Consider the following 15,326-nt stretch of genomic DNA (forward strand, 5'->3'; position numbering starts at 1 on the left):
ATTAAAAAAATATTTTGCGCAGTCTGTGAGTCAATGAACAGTGACACATTATTTTGTAGTTGTTTTCCATCCAGGATACTGGAATGAAACAACAATGAGGTTAACGTGCCGAATGTCTGCTTTTATTTGAGCGTGTTTACATCTGTGCTGAGTAAACCATGGAGGGATCCTATGAAGACAGCTACAGGGAGAGCTGTGATTCCTACAGAAAGCCAGTGTGGTGCATGTGTGTCACATGTGCATCGAATTTTCTGTGATGACTAATTTTTCAACACCAGTTTAATTTTGCCACCCCGATTCCACTAAATGATGAACAGACATTTGATGAATCAGCAAATCAGAGCAGATACGTGCAGCTCTGTGTCATTGCCATGCTCCTCTGGGTCAACGAAGGACACATTTCAGAGGGCTGAGCAACAGCTGACATACAACGCATGACCAAAGTTGAGAGATTCGCAGTGTTTGTCTTGGAGCGACAAGCATAACGCAATTCCCACATTTCCAATTTCACAGCGCAAAGGCAGGTCTTGTTTCACGCTCCGGGAGGCGGCGTACGGCTCCTGCGATAGCGCTTAGCGGTGCTCTGAGAAATCATTAGGGCTAGGCGCAGGCACTGTGGAGAGCAGAGCTCTAATTTCTGAAGTGCTCTTCTCATCTCCATATTTCTGCACGTCTCCGCCTGGCTCCCCTTCCCAACGCATGCGGACTGTGTGTCTCTCGTCAGGCAAAGCCCGCCCATCTCGGCCACACAAGGACGAGAGGCTCGGAGTCACGCTGTGATGAATGGCCCTTTAAGACAGACTCAACCGAAGTTATTATGGCTAACTGAGGTGTTGTGAATACTGAGATTGATAGCAAGGTACAGGTGCATTTGAGAGGTAACACACAGGAAGACTATAGCATACAAATATGTGCTCGAGACAGAATGATGCAGAGAATGCATGAAAGGGGAAAGGTGAAATAGAAATACGTAAAGATGCATACAGGGCTCCACATGAGAGAGAGACAGATTTGAGAGAAATATACAAACACAGACAAAGAAACAGTATCTCAAGTTAGAGTACAGACAGAGGGACTGGGAAGGAACAGGATTCTCTCAGCAGTAGCACAATGAATAAATGATCATGACCAAGTCCACCAAACTATTTAATGTTTCATAGGCATTTTCTAATGTCAGTAACAGTCTTGCATAGCTCAGAAGCCAGGACTTGATGAATAATGGAGCAGCTGTCGTATGTGTCCTGATGAATGCATGTCCTTATGTATTTCCTATTTCATGACATGTCAAGCTACTGGGGTTGTACGTGCCGTTCTTTAAGATGGTTTTTCAGAAGAAGGTTAGAGGTGCGCAGGAAGCCGCTCAGGGCAGTGGTAAGATAGGAGATGGATTTCCAGCAGATGAACTGTGTGAGCGAGGGCTTGCCTGTGAATAAGATAGAAAAAAGGGAGCAGCTCACCCCACGTCTGCTGCATTTGGCCGAGCACTCATAGACCCCGAATGCACTGATGTTCTGACACTGACGATTCAGGCACATCTACAGAGAGAGTCAGAGAGAAAGGAGATAAGACAGTGAGTGCAACCACAGAGACCGAGAGATGGGATAAGCGCGTGAATGAGTGGGTAGGAAAGTGACCGAGCTAACGGTCAAGTGAGCGAGTGAGTGCTCGGGTGAGTGAGTGAGTGAGTTAGCACCTAAGTGTGCAAGTGGGGTAGTGAGCTAGCGGTCAAGTGAGCGAGTGAGTGCTCGGGTGAGTGAGTGAGTGAGTTAGCACCTAAGTGTGCAAGTGGGGTAGTGAGCTAGCGGTCAAGTGAGCGAGTGAGTGCTCGGGTGAGTGAGTGAGTGAGTTAGCACCTAAGTGTGCAAGTGGGGTAGTGAGCTAGCGACCAAGTGAGCGAGTGAGTGAGTTAGCACCTAAGTGTGCAAGTGGGGTAGTGAGCTAGCGACCAAGTGAGCGAGTGAGTGCTCGGGTGAGTGAGTGAGTTAGCACCTAAGTGTGCAAGTGGGGTAGTGAGCTAGCGACCAAGTGAGCGAGTGAGTGCTCGGGTGAGTGAGTGAGTTAGCACCTAAGTGTGCAAGTGGGGTAGTGAGTTAGCGACCAAGTGAGCGAGTGAGTTAGCAGCTTCACACTTTTCACAAGTGCAGGGCCGAACTCAATCATCTTAAACTTTTCCAGTGAAACTGGATTTTTCCAGTGAAACAGTGGCTGGTATTGTGGGACCGGCTCCACTCCACTCACATATAATGAGATTTAGGAACGCGATTATTCCAAAAGTAATCATGGAGAAGGAACACCAGAGGGGGATGAGCGAGGAGGATGTTTGGAAGACTGGCAAGTTATTTTGTGTAATTGGGAGTTTCTTAGTGTTTGGTGGAATAACTAAGAGCTTGCAGTAGGTCTGACACACACACACACCCCCGGAAAACCATATTTGAATAATAGGGTGTTGTAAGGGTATTTTTGCATTGTTCTTGCTCACTGTTATGGATGATGAGGCCACTGTTACCCTTATTAATATCTCAGTGTGTCACAAAGACGCACACAAGCACATGTAAAGTCATGACACATACTCACTTCCTCAATAAATAAATCATACACACACAAGGACATAGAGACCTATAAAATATATTTAAAGAAATGCACAGACTACATCAACATAAACAAAAAAGCATGCGCACACACACACACACACACACAAACAAACATCATATAGTATGTAACACATCCTTCCACTCTCACCAGTAAATACTATTACTATCTGACCACTCTATCCCAGGTTGCCTGTTAACAGTGGTATGTATTTGAATTACTGGTGTGAACTATAGATTGTCACCACATGAAGGTATTATGGGTTAATTATACCTCGACTTGGACTACTTTTACGCTAACGTCCTGATCCAGAAGCTCGAGGGAGTGGCCTTGAGACTCATTCCACAGCCCCAGGGCACTTTGAACCACCAGGGCTGTAAAACACTGGTCATCCTCCCATCTGCTTGTCAGGTTCATATCATGCAAAACATTAAGTTTTAATATAAAGCAAAAAGCTGAATGAAATGTATGGTTCCAAATCATGCATGCCCAAGGTTTGCATGGGGATTTGCTGTGCTTATTTCCAACTCTAAACTACTTCGCCTAATTTAGGTCATGAACGTCTTTAACAGGACCTAAACATTAGCTCCAGATGTGCTAGATTAGAGATAATTAACTCAGATAACAGATAAGCAGGAGCAGGTTTTGGCCCCCATATTCTAAACATATCCTTCCCTTACTTGAGTACCCTGCAGTTGCTGTTGTCTTTAGCGAGCTTGCATGTTGCAAGAGTAGCAGAAAGACCAAAGGAGCAGAACTCTTACCATGTTCTCACCACACTTTGTCCCGGTGAGGACCAGACCTGGGTCGGGCATATCGTCGCCCAGGTACACGTGTGTTCCCCGGCACAGGATCCGCCCACCCTCCTGCAGGGGAATGTTGGTCTCTATGGAAACTGCATTTGTGCCAATCACTGGTCGGTTAGCACCACCTTGACACTGGATCTTCCCACATTTGGCATCTCTAGAAAATAACATGACATTGATTTATGTTATTGATTAATGAGATAGGACAGCTGACACTAGTTGACTAGTTGATTACCTCTTTACAAAAAGTCTTCTCTCTCTCTCTCTCTCTCTCTCTCTCTCTCTCTCTCTCTCTCTCTCTCTCTCTCTCTCTCTCTCTCTCTCTCTCTCTCTCTCTCTCTCTCTCTCTCTCTCTCTCTCTCTCTCTCTCTCTCTCTCTCTCTCTCTCTCTCTCTCTCTCTCTCTCCCCCCCCCCCCCCCCCCATCCACTCCAATAATTAGTGCAATTACATCAATCAGGACATTGTCACTGAAATACTTGAAGTGCCTGCCAATCTCAGTCCAACTGAACAAGTGCTTCCTGTTTATGTAAATTGTAAGGGCACTTCCAGTGGTCCTTTTTAGATTGTACCGTTTTTCACATTTCAATAATATCTTCTCTGTATAAGAATTTGTAGGGTCATGTGTGAAAGTGTTTTTTTTTTTTTTTTTTTTGGATGAGACAAAGAAAATGATATCACATGTTTACCATTAGTCTGAGAAAATACAACTCACCGAGCTTCACACTTAACGAATGATCCTTTGGAGTCTTTCCCACAGTTCCCATATGGGTCCCCTGCCGAGTTCACCCTCTCGAAACAAATACCTGGAGCTGGCTTTGCACCTACAGGACACACACACACACACACACACACACACACACAAACAAACATACATAAGCGTGCACCCACATCCCCCTCAGCTCTATGCAACCTGATTTCATTTGGAAATATTAATAATGAAATAATAAAATGAAATAATAATGAAATAATAGTGAAAAGGTTAAATCTGCATGGAATTCTACATAAACATTTCAAACCTTTCACACAGTTTTGTTCATGTTGGCAGGTTGAGTTGTGGTGAGTTAACACAACACTCCAAGTCTGTCTCTGACACTCTAGTAATAAAAAGCCACTGGAAAACCTTGGCATAATGTTCAAGAAACTTCAACATTTTGTCATTTTAGCTTTGTAAATATCATCCATCATCAGGTTGAAGGAACCGCCGTCCAAAGTTGATGTTCCTACAGACCTGTAGGTGGTATTGTAACTCACCCTGACCCCAGAGAGTAATGCACTGCTGTTCGTGTGTTTGGCAGATGCCGTTGTAGCAGTGCCCATCCACACTGTGGCAGGCGTGGCCATCATGCAGGTAGACGTTAGCAGGGCAGTGAGGGTCTGAGCCGGTGCAGAACTCTGGCAAGTCGCATGAATTACTGGACTCCCGGCACGGAGTACCTGCCGGCTTCAGCTGGAAGTGCACATACACAAATACACATACAAAGAACCCCTGGACAAACAGTGTCTTTTGTCACATACTGTGTCACTTTTTGTCCTTTTAAACAGAAAAATGACAAATGCTTAAGCTTAGGAAAATCTCTTAATAGCGAGTGTCTTACCTGACAATCTTCACAGCACTGGCCGTGAGCGCACACTGCACTCTCCTTCAGAGTGCATGTACTGGCATTACAGCAGGGGTTCATACATTCCTACAGAGACAGACAGACAGACAGGGAGATAAAAGCAATAATGCTCTCTCATATATATATATATGCGTGCACACACACAGGAAGGTTCTTCCAGCTACTCCTTGTACAGCGACTCGACTTATTTAAATTATGCCCTTGTTCCGTCACAGCAGGATTATGTGATTTATCCGACAGGAAGTGGGGAACCTTAATGGACCCAGAGCCTGTTGTTAAACCTGAAGCAATGACTGGGTTTAGGAGACAGAACTGGAAATATAAAGATCTTACCAAAAACTAGCCAAGATCTGAGTTGCTCCTAATGTGTGTGGGAGTGTACAGAACCTCTCAGAGACTTATTAGCCTTCCAGTCATGGCATACTGACTCATTTTAAACAATTTATGGATATAGCATAAACAAATTAATTTTAACAGCATTGACAGGTCGGTATTGTTCTTGCACTCACCACACCCACCAACCATTGACCCACACACGCATACACTCACATTTACTCCAATAAGTTCTCATTACACAGTGAGTTGTCATCAATAAACAAACATTGGGATCAATGAAATGGCTTCAGGACTGTGTCACTAATGGGGGTGTTTTGTGAGGTGCTTCAAAGCGCTCTGGGCCCCCCCAGGGAACTTGGTCTTGCTCCATACATGTGCCTGGGCAGAAGGCTCCCATGTCTGGGTTTCCCTCTCAATGTGGTCGGTGGGAAAACATCCGTATGAAGTGTTCGTTTATGCCACTTGTCATGGGTTTGGATGATAAGACTAATGATCCATTACTCATGCCGAGGGAACGTTTGGAGTGGGAACGTTTGAAGTGAGAACGTTCGGAGTGACAGAGTGTAGTGAGAGTTCAGGCGGGTGTGTAACATGAACAAGTGAGTGAGCACACACACACACACGATGTCCATTTCAGACACTCGCGTCAAAGCACAAGTGGACACAGATATTAAAATTAATTCAGCACACACACACACACACACACACACACACACACACACACACACACACACACACACACAGGTTTTCACTTCTCCATACTTTACCCTTTTAGAGAGAGAACGAATAAGACAGCTATGCATTTTCATGCCAAGTTCCTCACTAGAAATGCATACTCCCACCACTCATATGTACCTCCAGATCACCACAGTCACATTCCTCTCCCTCCTCCACGTATCCGTTGCCACACTTCTGCCCTCCGTAGAGCACTTTGACCTCCGGCATGTTGAAGAGACACATCCCCACCCCCTTCTCCAGACTGACCTGCAGGTCCTTCTTACTGCATGAACTGAAGACAGTTGGGAATGGGTATCTGCACACAGAGAGAGCAAGAGAGAAAGGACTTTTCACTTTTCATACTTTATTGAAGTTTCAACCATTTAACAGCAGAAAGATAAAATCTAATATTAAAATGAACCCTTCATTAATTTCTTAATGCATCAGTTAAATGTTATTACTATAGCCGTGCAATCGCTAAATACGGTTATTGCTATTATTGAATGTAATTGATAAAGAGAAAAGAGAGAGTAAAAGAGATGAAAAAGACAGAGAGAGAGAGAGAGAGAGAGAGAGAGAGAGAGAGGGGTGGAGAGCAGGAGCAGGAGGAAGATAAGAAGAAGAGGAAATCTTAATGTAATCAGCTCGTAAATCTGTGAGAAGAAAAGAGGAAGTTAGCGAGCGCTGAGCAGGGAGGGAGGAGGAGGCATCATTCCTCACACTGTCCCTGTCGTTAAGCTCTGCTCACCCCACTCTCCTCATGTCACTTGACCTATGCACTAATCAATTAACCAATCAAACCGCAGCGGCCATGCCAGCGGTGTGATGTCATTGTGCTGCTGAGTCGTGAGATTGGACTGAAGCATGAACTCTCTCACCAGCTAGAGTGGCGCAGTCGGAGCTTGCTGTTTCCCCTGGCAGTAGTTTTGCTGTAATGTATTTGTGTGCATGCGTGTGAGAGATAAAGAGAATGAGAGCGCGATAAACCAGTCCTGTACAAAAGCAAAGGCAGACTAATGCATTGGTAGACAGCTGGAGACTTAAACCTGGGAAACTGTGGAAGGCTTCAGTGTTATAAGCTTCATATGCTACACACAACTGCCTTGTAGAATAACAATCACAAACAAGGGCTTACAAGGTATTGCTAGGACACACACATACTCCTACATCACTGCAAGACACGAGAAAGAGATTGATATGAAAGTCAATGTAGAGACTACCCCAAACGCATAGACACGCACACAATGCCTGCAGCCATCCAGAAAAGGAGCTCACGAGAGTTCCACAGGTCTTCCATGAATATCAAAGTCCTTCTGAACAGAAAATTCAGGAGTGTGTGAATCACTAGATTCTCACTAGAAAAAGACACCAACTGACAAAACTTGCTCACATACAGTGTGGTGAACGTGTGAAAATGAGAAATTCTTTAAATAACTAAAGGCATCTTACTGCTGACTGTTGTTATGAAGACAGATCTCCAACATTATGTTATGTTTAACATTGTCAATATTGTAAATCAGTGGTTCATGCCCCCCTATTGGAGGAAGAAAAAAAAAAATTCACCCATCCCCCTCCCAAGCCTTTTTTGGGACAAACAAAGATCACAAAGATCACGAACACTCATTTCACCTTTCTTTGTGCACATAAAAAGTGACACCCACTTACCATTTTTGGTTTTGCTTGCTGACGAGGACAGCGAGAGCTACCACTGGGCTGCCCTCTGTCGTAGCAGGGACAGCAGTTTGGAACAATACGGCACTTTGAGAAATGCTGATTTAGCGTGCATAAAGAAATGCAGGTCGGTATTACGTACATCAGTGAGCTTTCACTGGAAAAGAATGGTTTTGCCAAGATGGAGCCACTGACAGGTTCTGGCCCATGGTACAGATGGATGGCCTCTCATATCTCTACCGACAAAGCAAGACTGGCAGGTTAAATACAGCTTTAAGCTAATTCTGGACGTTGGAGTAATAAACAGCTCACGACCCACTGTTCCCCTCACGCTGGTTTTCTCAAATACCACATGGCAAAGACCGCAGTCCACACAACCATCACCCTGGAAGCCACCATGGGACTTAAAAAGGCTCCATTTGGGCCTTATGGACTGACAGCTATTGTTATTTGCATGCATCACAGAATAATAGCACACACGCACGCACACACACACACACGCGCACACACACGCGCGCACACACACGCGCACACATCGTTGTCAATATCTCCTCTTATCTTGTTCCTTCTCACATCTTATATCAGTTGATTGTTCCCATTACTTAATTTCTTTTGCAGTGTTACATACAGTATTAATTAATCTAAATAAATAGTACTTACAACTAATCTGAACCCTGAACTTTATTTTCAATGTATTTTTTTAAAGTGATTCTTATGTACGCAATATACTGACACACACACACACACACACACACACACACACGGATACCTACACTATGCCTGCATAATCACTGATGTGTGCATGTTTTCGTGTGTGTGTGTGTTAGTGATTCCCGCTCCTCTGCCTACCACACAGCATCTCACAAACATTGATCTTGACCCAGTTTTCTGTGAGAAATCAATGAAAACAGAATGGGAACCATATTACTAACAGACCTTAATAATTAAAGAGTCATATATAAATGCCGACTTAATCCTACAACACAAATTCAACACTCTTAAATGATCACTTCATTTATAAATACACCATTTTAACTATTCATTTAATATCCCAATTTTGCATCATCACATAGCATGCATTGGCCCTCTTACACCTAGCTGGAACACTGTTTAATAGTAAATGCAGTACAGCAGCACCTGTAGTTCAGCAGCAGAGAGAAACTGCTGTCAGGCATCCTGGATCACAGAACAGACACTCTGTGAACTCCTCCTCTTCCTCCTCCAACCTTCTCCCTGATGCTCATGTCAGAGACTCATGGTGTACCAAACAGCACAGGCCAAGAAGCTTAGAGCTGCTGAAATATTTATCTGGTAACTGTGACAGCTCCTCCCACTTTAAATATAAAAGAATATTCATGACACCCTCTCCTCCACCTGGCTGATCCGCCAGCAAGCTCCCTTGTCTCTCTTTTGCTATTTTCTCCACTTTCTGTGTTGGCTTCCACTTTCAGTACAGCGAAGACTTCACAGTATCACGCGCTCACAGTCGAGGGTGGTGGTAATGTGTTCTCGGTAGACACAGACCAAGCCAAATGTGCAGAGACGTGTACAGTTTCAGAACACAGTCTGCCAGCGTGTGCGGCATCAGTACCCGTGCAGGAAACCACCTGAGGCAACTCAACATCACCATTATACAGAGAAATGCAACAGTGGCACCGGTTCTAGGAGTTTGAAGGCTAACACATACTTTGCTCTGAAGCCTGGCGAGCCAGCCACTTTATCTTTTGGAACGAGCATCATTAAACAGCTCCAGGCACTTATGGAGGAGAAATTACAGTTCGTCTGGCTACTCAACCCACTGAACTCCAGCATTCCCCACAGTGAGAGGGGAACCCCATCCTTACTCCCACCCACTGAGGTACACAGCCAATGTTGTGTACTGTTGTGGATCTCCACATATATACTGCAAATGGCACAAAGCCCGGTTGTAAAACACTGCGACACTGTGTTATAACTGACTGAGCTACTTGGCAGAGCACACATATTTATTTATTTTGTTCATAGGTTCACTAGTTCATTAGTTAATTCTTAGGCTTTATCATGCCAATTCCGACATGCTGAACGTCTTGCAAACTGACTCACGGATGGTTAATATCTTGAAACACGCAAGGCCAGAAGTATCCTAATCTCCGTCTGCTGATTTCTGTCTGGGGAGAGTGAAACTGTCTAGAGGCAGATCTGGAAGGCATATTAACCTGTTTTTAAATCCAGAAAAAGGACACCAACCAAGTCCATATATAAATATAAATGCATATGTTACCTGCTTTACTGATAGGAGCACTTAATTTTTGTTTTTTACAAACTACTTTGATGACATTGCTTACTTTCCATAGTTATTATGTGCTACTGCTTACAAATACCAAGGGGCGATTAAAAAGGGCACTGTGGTTGCATTCTGCTTTCATACACATGTGTTTAATATCCATCGTCTATTTACACACATCCTCTCCCCTTAGTGATCCATTCAAATATATGACATAAGTGACCCCCTTAATTATGCCATAAACAAGCCAGACTTGACAATAATATATTATATATATTATATAATAATATATATGCAGTACTGAACTATTTTCACCACAGTGCTACCAGACAGAGTGAACAGCTGCTGACTGTCTGAGCTTAACTGTAAATGACCATATTCTACATTTTACACTCACTCCCATGCATGAAAAGTAACAAATTAGCAACACACTTTATGCGTCCAAATATTAACATTTGATGGTTTTAATTCTGACGGAGTGACCACGCTTTATTTTGGGTTGTTGGTCAACTAGTGTCAAGGCAATGAGCCAAAGTACTATTATTAATGGCTTCTGACAATAAAAATAGTAGCTGAGTTTAATGGGGTTTATTTATTTATTTTGGTGTGAATGTTTCCTTCACAGAACGACTATGTGGCTGGCAGCAATGACTTCATGGCCTCAGTTTGATCTTGACACAGCAGAACAACGATTATGGATCAGCAGGAATAAAATCTTCCTGTACTAACAGGCAGCAGAAAGTTCACTCATCAGTACTAATTCTAGATTTCTATCATCTAGGAGAATGCTGACCTAAATCTTCTGACCTAAATCCTTAGGGGGTGAACATTGTGAGGATTCCAAGTATGAGAAAATTGTTGACTTTTATCTTGCGTATACAAATCATTGTGAAATGGCTGGATTCCTTTAGTCTACTGCACTAACTGCCTCATAGAATATCAGCTCCACTGCATGTGCCCTGGTCTTGATGCCTGGTTTATTTTTCAGAGAGGACTTTCACAAACTGCTCATTAGAAACTAGCATTTTTTTTAATCTGAACTTAAATTGCTGTAGTCAGTCCAGAAACATAATCTGGGAAATACTAAATACTAGAAAATATAGCACTAAAATTGTTACATGAAAATTTGAATGATAATCACCATTTTCAGAATGTGAAAATCTGTTTTTGAAAGTCTGGTTTCAAATGCTCACAGTATTGAAATGACATCAGTCAAGGAAGTTAATGGTCTGAAACTAAATACTGTACAGAATGATGTTTTATTGCTGCTTTTAACACCACAGATCACAATATATACCTAAATATGCTTGAACGTGGGCTACACTTTCAGATTAAATTATTTTTCTATTCATTTAACTGACAGATAGTACATTGTTATTCTTGGTGACCATGCCTCAGATATGCATGTTTTTCTGTGTAGTGTTAACAAAAGATATGTACTTGGACCCTTTGTATTTCCTTTGTGCCTGCCGCCACTGGGCTACACAACCAAAGAACATGGATTGGAATGTCATAGCTATGCACACAATGCACAATTCTATGTATCTATGGCATGATACCAGTGATCTGTTTTTCTAATTATGTAAATTGGACATATCAGTTTACAACAAAAAGAATACAATGAAGGAAAATACTAAGTTTATTTTACACACACACACACACACACACACACACACACACACACACACGCACACGCACACGCACACGCACACACAATAATATAGCAGCTGATCATAAAATGAGGGGAAAAAAGAGGGACGGACAGAATTGATCTAGCACAAGATGAAAACACCCAGGGAATCTCCACAGGAACCCTGAGACACAAAACATCCATGAATACATCTAAGCAAGGGCATCCGAAGATGAGCTGATAAGCAGAGGTGGCTGATGTCCTACCAACAGCTGGACATGGCAGCGTAGTGACGCTAATCAGTTAATGTGCAAAATCACTAATTAAAACTGTTCTGAAGGCAGAATGAACCTAATTGGTTACCAGCCACTGGATGTGTACCGCAGTAGTCGGTGGAAATACAAAAATGCAGCAGTAAGCAGAGCCAAAGCAGTCAGCAGAACTGAAGCAGTCACTGGAACCAAAACCATCACTGGAACTGCACCACATACTGGAATCGCAGCAGGTATTTGATCTGCAGCAGTCAGCCAAACTGAAGCAGTTATACTTGTAGTAGACGTCTACACATGCCCTTCATGCACAGCAAGACCAAACTATCACAAAGTTATTAGGACTGTATACTGGGGGCAGTTTCACCATAGCAACATTTACATGGCTGTATATGCTGGCAGACACTACACAGTGTTAACATTGCTAGCAAACTATCAAGTTGCCATCATTTAGGTAGCATTCTTAGCATTTAACTTTAGTTTGCCTGCACAATACCTTGCTCAAACAAGTGAGTAAAGAAGATGGTTGATTAGGGGCTATGTAATGCACATAAAATATACTAAGAAGTGCATAATTTTATAAAAATAAGACCTGCCTTTTGGCTATTTTGAAGAACATTTGTATGGTCTGAAGGCATGGCTGCAGTTTTGATTACCAATTAGCGACAAGCCCCTAGCCACTAAACTTGGCAGCACAAGAACAAGCACTAATCACCAGGTTGATTGAAGCTGGTGTGCATCACACCAGACAAGACCCAAGGTACATACTGTGCAAAAGCCTCTGAGAGAACCACGTGGCCGCATTTAGGAACATATGCATGGTGTACAAGTTGGACAGCCACAAGTCCAAATGTGAGGAACCATAGAGAGTGGTTGAGATTCCCAAGGCTGAGATCCTGTAGTACCTCCAGATTAGACACATAAGCAGGTAGTGGTACAACAATCAGACACACTGACAGTAGATTACATACAAAGAACAGGAGTGTTATGCAATGTAGATGTGGCAGTTCCAAGTGATGGAAACATCAATGACTAGCTGGAGAAATATCAGGGACTGCAAGAGGAAATCCACAGATATCACCAAGGTTTTCCCAGTGGCTTCAACAGATCCCAGAAATACAAGCATCACTCTCAGTCCAGAAGAGTGCAATTCTAGAGTCCAAAAATAGTACACTGCACCCTCAAATTCCCAGGCCTCTGATAGAAGACCTGAATGTGAGAAAAAAGATATGAGCACCCACTGGAATGGTGAGACAAGGAGAAATAAATGCAGGATTAATGATTAATCAAGTGCCTTGAAGTGGCAAGGGATCATTCAAGTGCTTCTAAAAGAGGTGACTACAATCTACATCTGAAGAGAAAAAGGAATTAATTTTACTGTCTGGGTGCTAGTATTGGAAAGAGCTTTGTGGTGTGTGTTCCCTGACTCTTGACGGGGTGTGGTTCAAGACGAGCTGTAAACTATCTGAAGAGCTGTATCAAAGTGTATTCTTATATTTTCCTTTGTATTGGACTGTTCAATGCATTCTGTATGTATCTCTATTTGGTTGTAAACCATGATGTATATATAGCAGTATTTTTGTTTTAATTAATTTATTAATTTTCCAGTTTTACCATCTTATTTCATTAATGATTAATGAGCTCTTCCATATTGGTGTATGCAAGCTCTCAACACTCCTGAACCAAAAGCTGGGAGCTTGGATGGAGGTAAAATGCATATTGGGGTGTCCCAGAGGACTGGAAACACAGCTTTAGAGTGGCTTACCCAGTAGAAGGAGTCATAATGCAGCCACCTCTGTCTGCTGTCACCCTGCAACCACACCCACGCTCTGGTGTGTCATGGTTCATTCCAAAGTTGTGTCCCAGCTCATGGGCCAAAGTAACAGCAGCTCCCAGGGGGTTGTCAGAGTGGTCCTGAGAATAAGAGAAAAAAAGAAGAAGCAATAGCAAGGAAAAGATAAAGTGAGGGTTCTCGTTAATTGCATGCACACATGCTCCCATATAAATCCGCAACTTCACAGCATGGCACTGCAACCAGCAGCAGCACGCTTTCATAAAACCCATCAATTTCATTTCCAAACAAGTAAAGCCAATTACTTAGCAGTATTTGCCATGGCAGAGGGGTCAGGGTCGATTACACTCTAGCTGCCCTCCAAAGATTAGATTCTTACCAACATCATCACATGTGCATTTGTTTTTCTATCATAGAAAATAGAAAAGTGTTGTTTCACATGAGAGAACTAATCAATAAGGCACAGACATCAACAGCCTGTGTAATTGCTTGTCCACAAAACCATTATTGGAGCATAAGTCAGGACTTGCGCGGTTTACCTAATTGCTCAAACACTGCCAAGACCAAATGTATTAAAGTCTTCCCCTCTGAAAGCTGTTAAACCATTTAACAGTGCTCTGAGGTGGACTCTGAGGAGCACGTTCATAGGTACACTTGGGTTAAAGTGGGTACACTTTTCTAAACATATGGCAATGTTAGAGCTGTGTGCATACAGGCATGCTTGCATGTGGCAGCGTTAGAGGTGCACGCATGCGAGCGCGTGTGTGTGTGTGTGTGTGTGTGCACGCGCGCATGTACATGAGCAGACACCAGACCTCAGGCAGCTAGAACACAGCAAATGTGCTGCTCATTGAAATGAGGATGTTAAATGATAACTTCACTAAAACAACTGACCTTTGCACAGACACACTGATTATAAAATGGAACTAAGAGAGAGAGAGAGAAAGAGAAAAATACAAAAAAGCACAGTGCAAAAAAGCACAGTGTATACAACATATATATGGAAGGGCAAGTGAAACTGATTGGAAAACCTGACCCTAATAATCTCAGAAATTGGTATACTCTTTATCACTGACCCTGATCATTCATTCATTTATTTAATTAAGGCAGAGTAGTGTAACATGCTGTGTCTGTTTTTTGTTTAAAAAAAGAAAGGAATACCAGATCTCACTATAGGATCTATTCATTCAGAAATCTACATGATTAAAAAGTGCTCAAAGCTTTTGAGATTGACAGATCAAATGCTTTGGTTAAATATTGTTTATATTAGCAGATGTGCCATACAATTAAGTGGAAAAACAAACATTTGTCAGGGAACTGGTCTGCAGAGAGTTAGTGAATGAATAAAACAGATTTTTATAAACCATTTACTGAATGAGCTAATGTAAAAAACATATAGCATAAACATTTGATATCATCGGGGTCTGTGAATAATGCCTTCTTAATTTCGTTTGTTGGCCAATAGGAGCAACAGATTCATCACTGTTTGGGTCTATGTATTCAGTCTCCTTCCTTACGGCCCCAGAGATCGCTCCAGTTTCCTGCAGGCAGCAGGAGGAGAAGTATGGGAGACTGAGACTAATGGTTGTGTGGAGCCATGCTGATCCACAATGGAGGAGGCCGGCAGAACCA

At 42.8% G+C, this 15,326-nt stretch overlaps 1 protein-coding gene across 1 annotated transcript in view; it reads right to left on the minus strand.

Moving 5' to 3' along the window:
• The window catches only part of adam12a (ADAM metallopeptidase domain 12a), a 73,021-nt gene that overhangs the window by 9,136 nt on the left and 48,559 nt on the right, over window positions 1-15,326 (minus strand). Inside the window, exons 11-17 of the mRNA XM_035533227.2 lie at window positions 13,668-13,816; window positions 6,208-6,385; window positions 4,993-5,082; window positions 4,649-4,844; window positions 4,110-4,218; window positions 3,354-3,552; window positions 1,458-1,535 (exon numbers count right to left, since the gene is read on the minus strand). Coding sequence (XP_035389120.2) covers window positions 1,458-1,535; window positions 3,354-3,552; window positions 4,110-4,218; window positions 4,649-4,844; window positions 4,993-5,082; window positions 6,208-6,385; window positions 13,668-13,816 — 999 coding nt within the window. The remainder of the gene's footprint in view (window positions 1-1,457; window positions 1,536-3,353; window positions 3,553-4,109; window positions 4,219-4,648; window positions 4,845-4,992; window positions 5,083-6,207; window positions 6,386-13,667; window positions 13,817-15,326) is intronic.

The sequence above is a fragment of the Electrophorus electricus genome, chromosome 15 (genome assembly GCF_041902795.1).
Source record: "Electrophorus electricus isolate QZ-2024a chromosome 15, ASM4190279v1, whole genome shotgun sequence".
NCBI lineage: Eukaryota > Metazoa > Chordata > Actinopteri > Gymnotiformes > Gymnotidae > Electrophorus > Electrophorus electricus.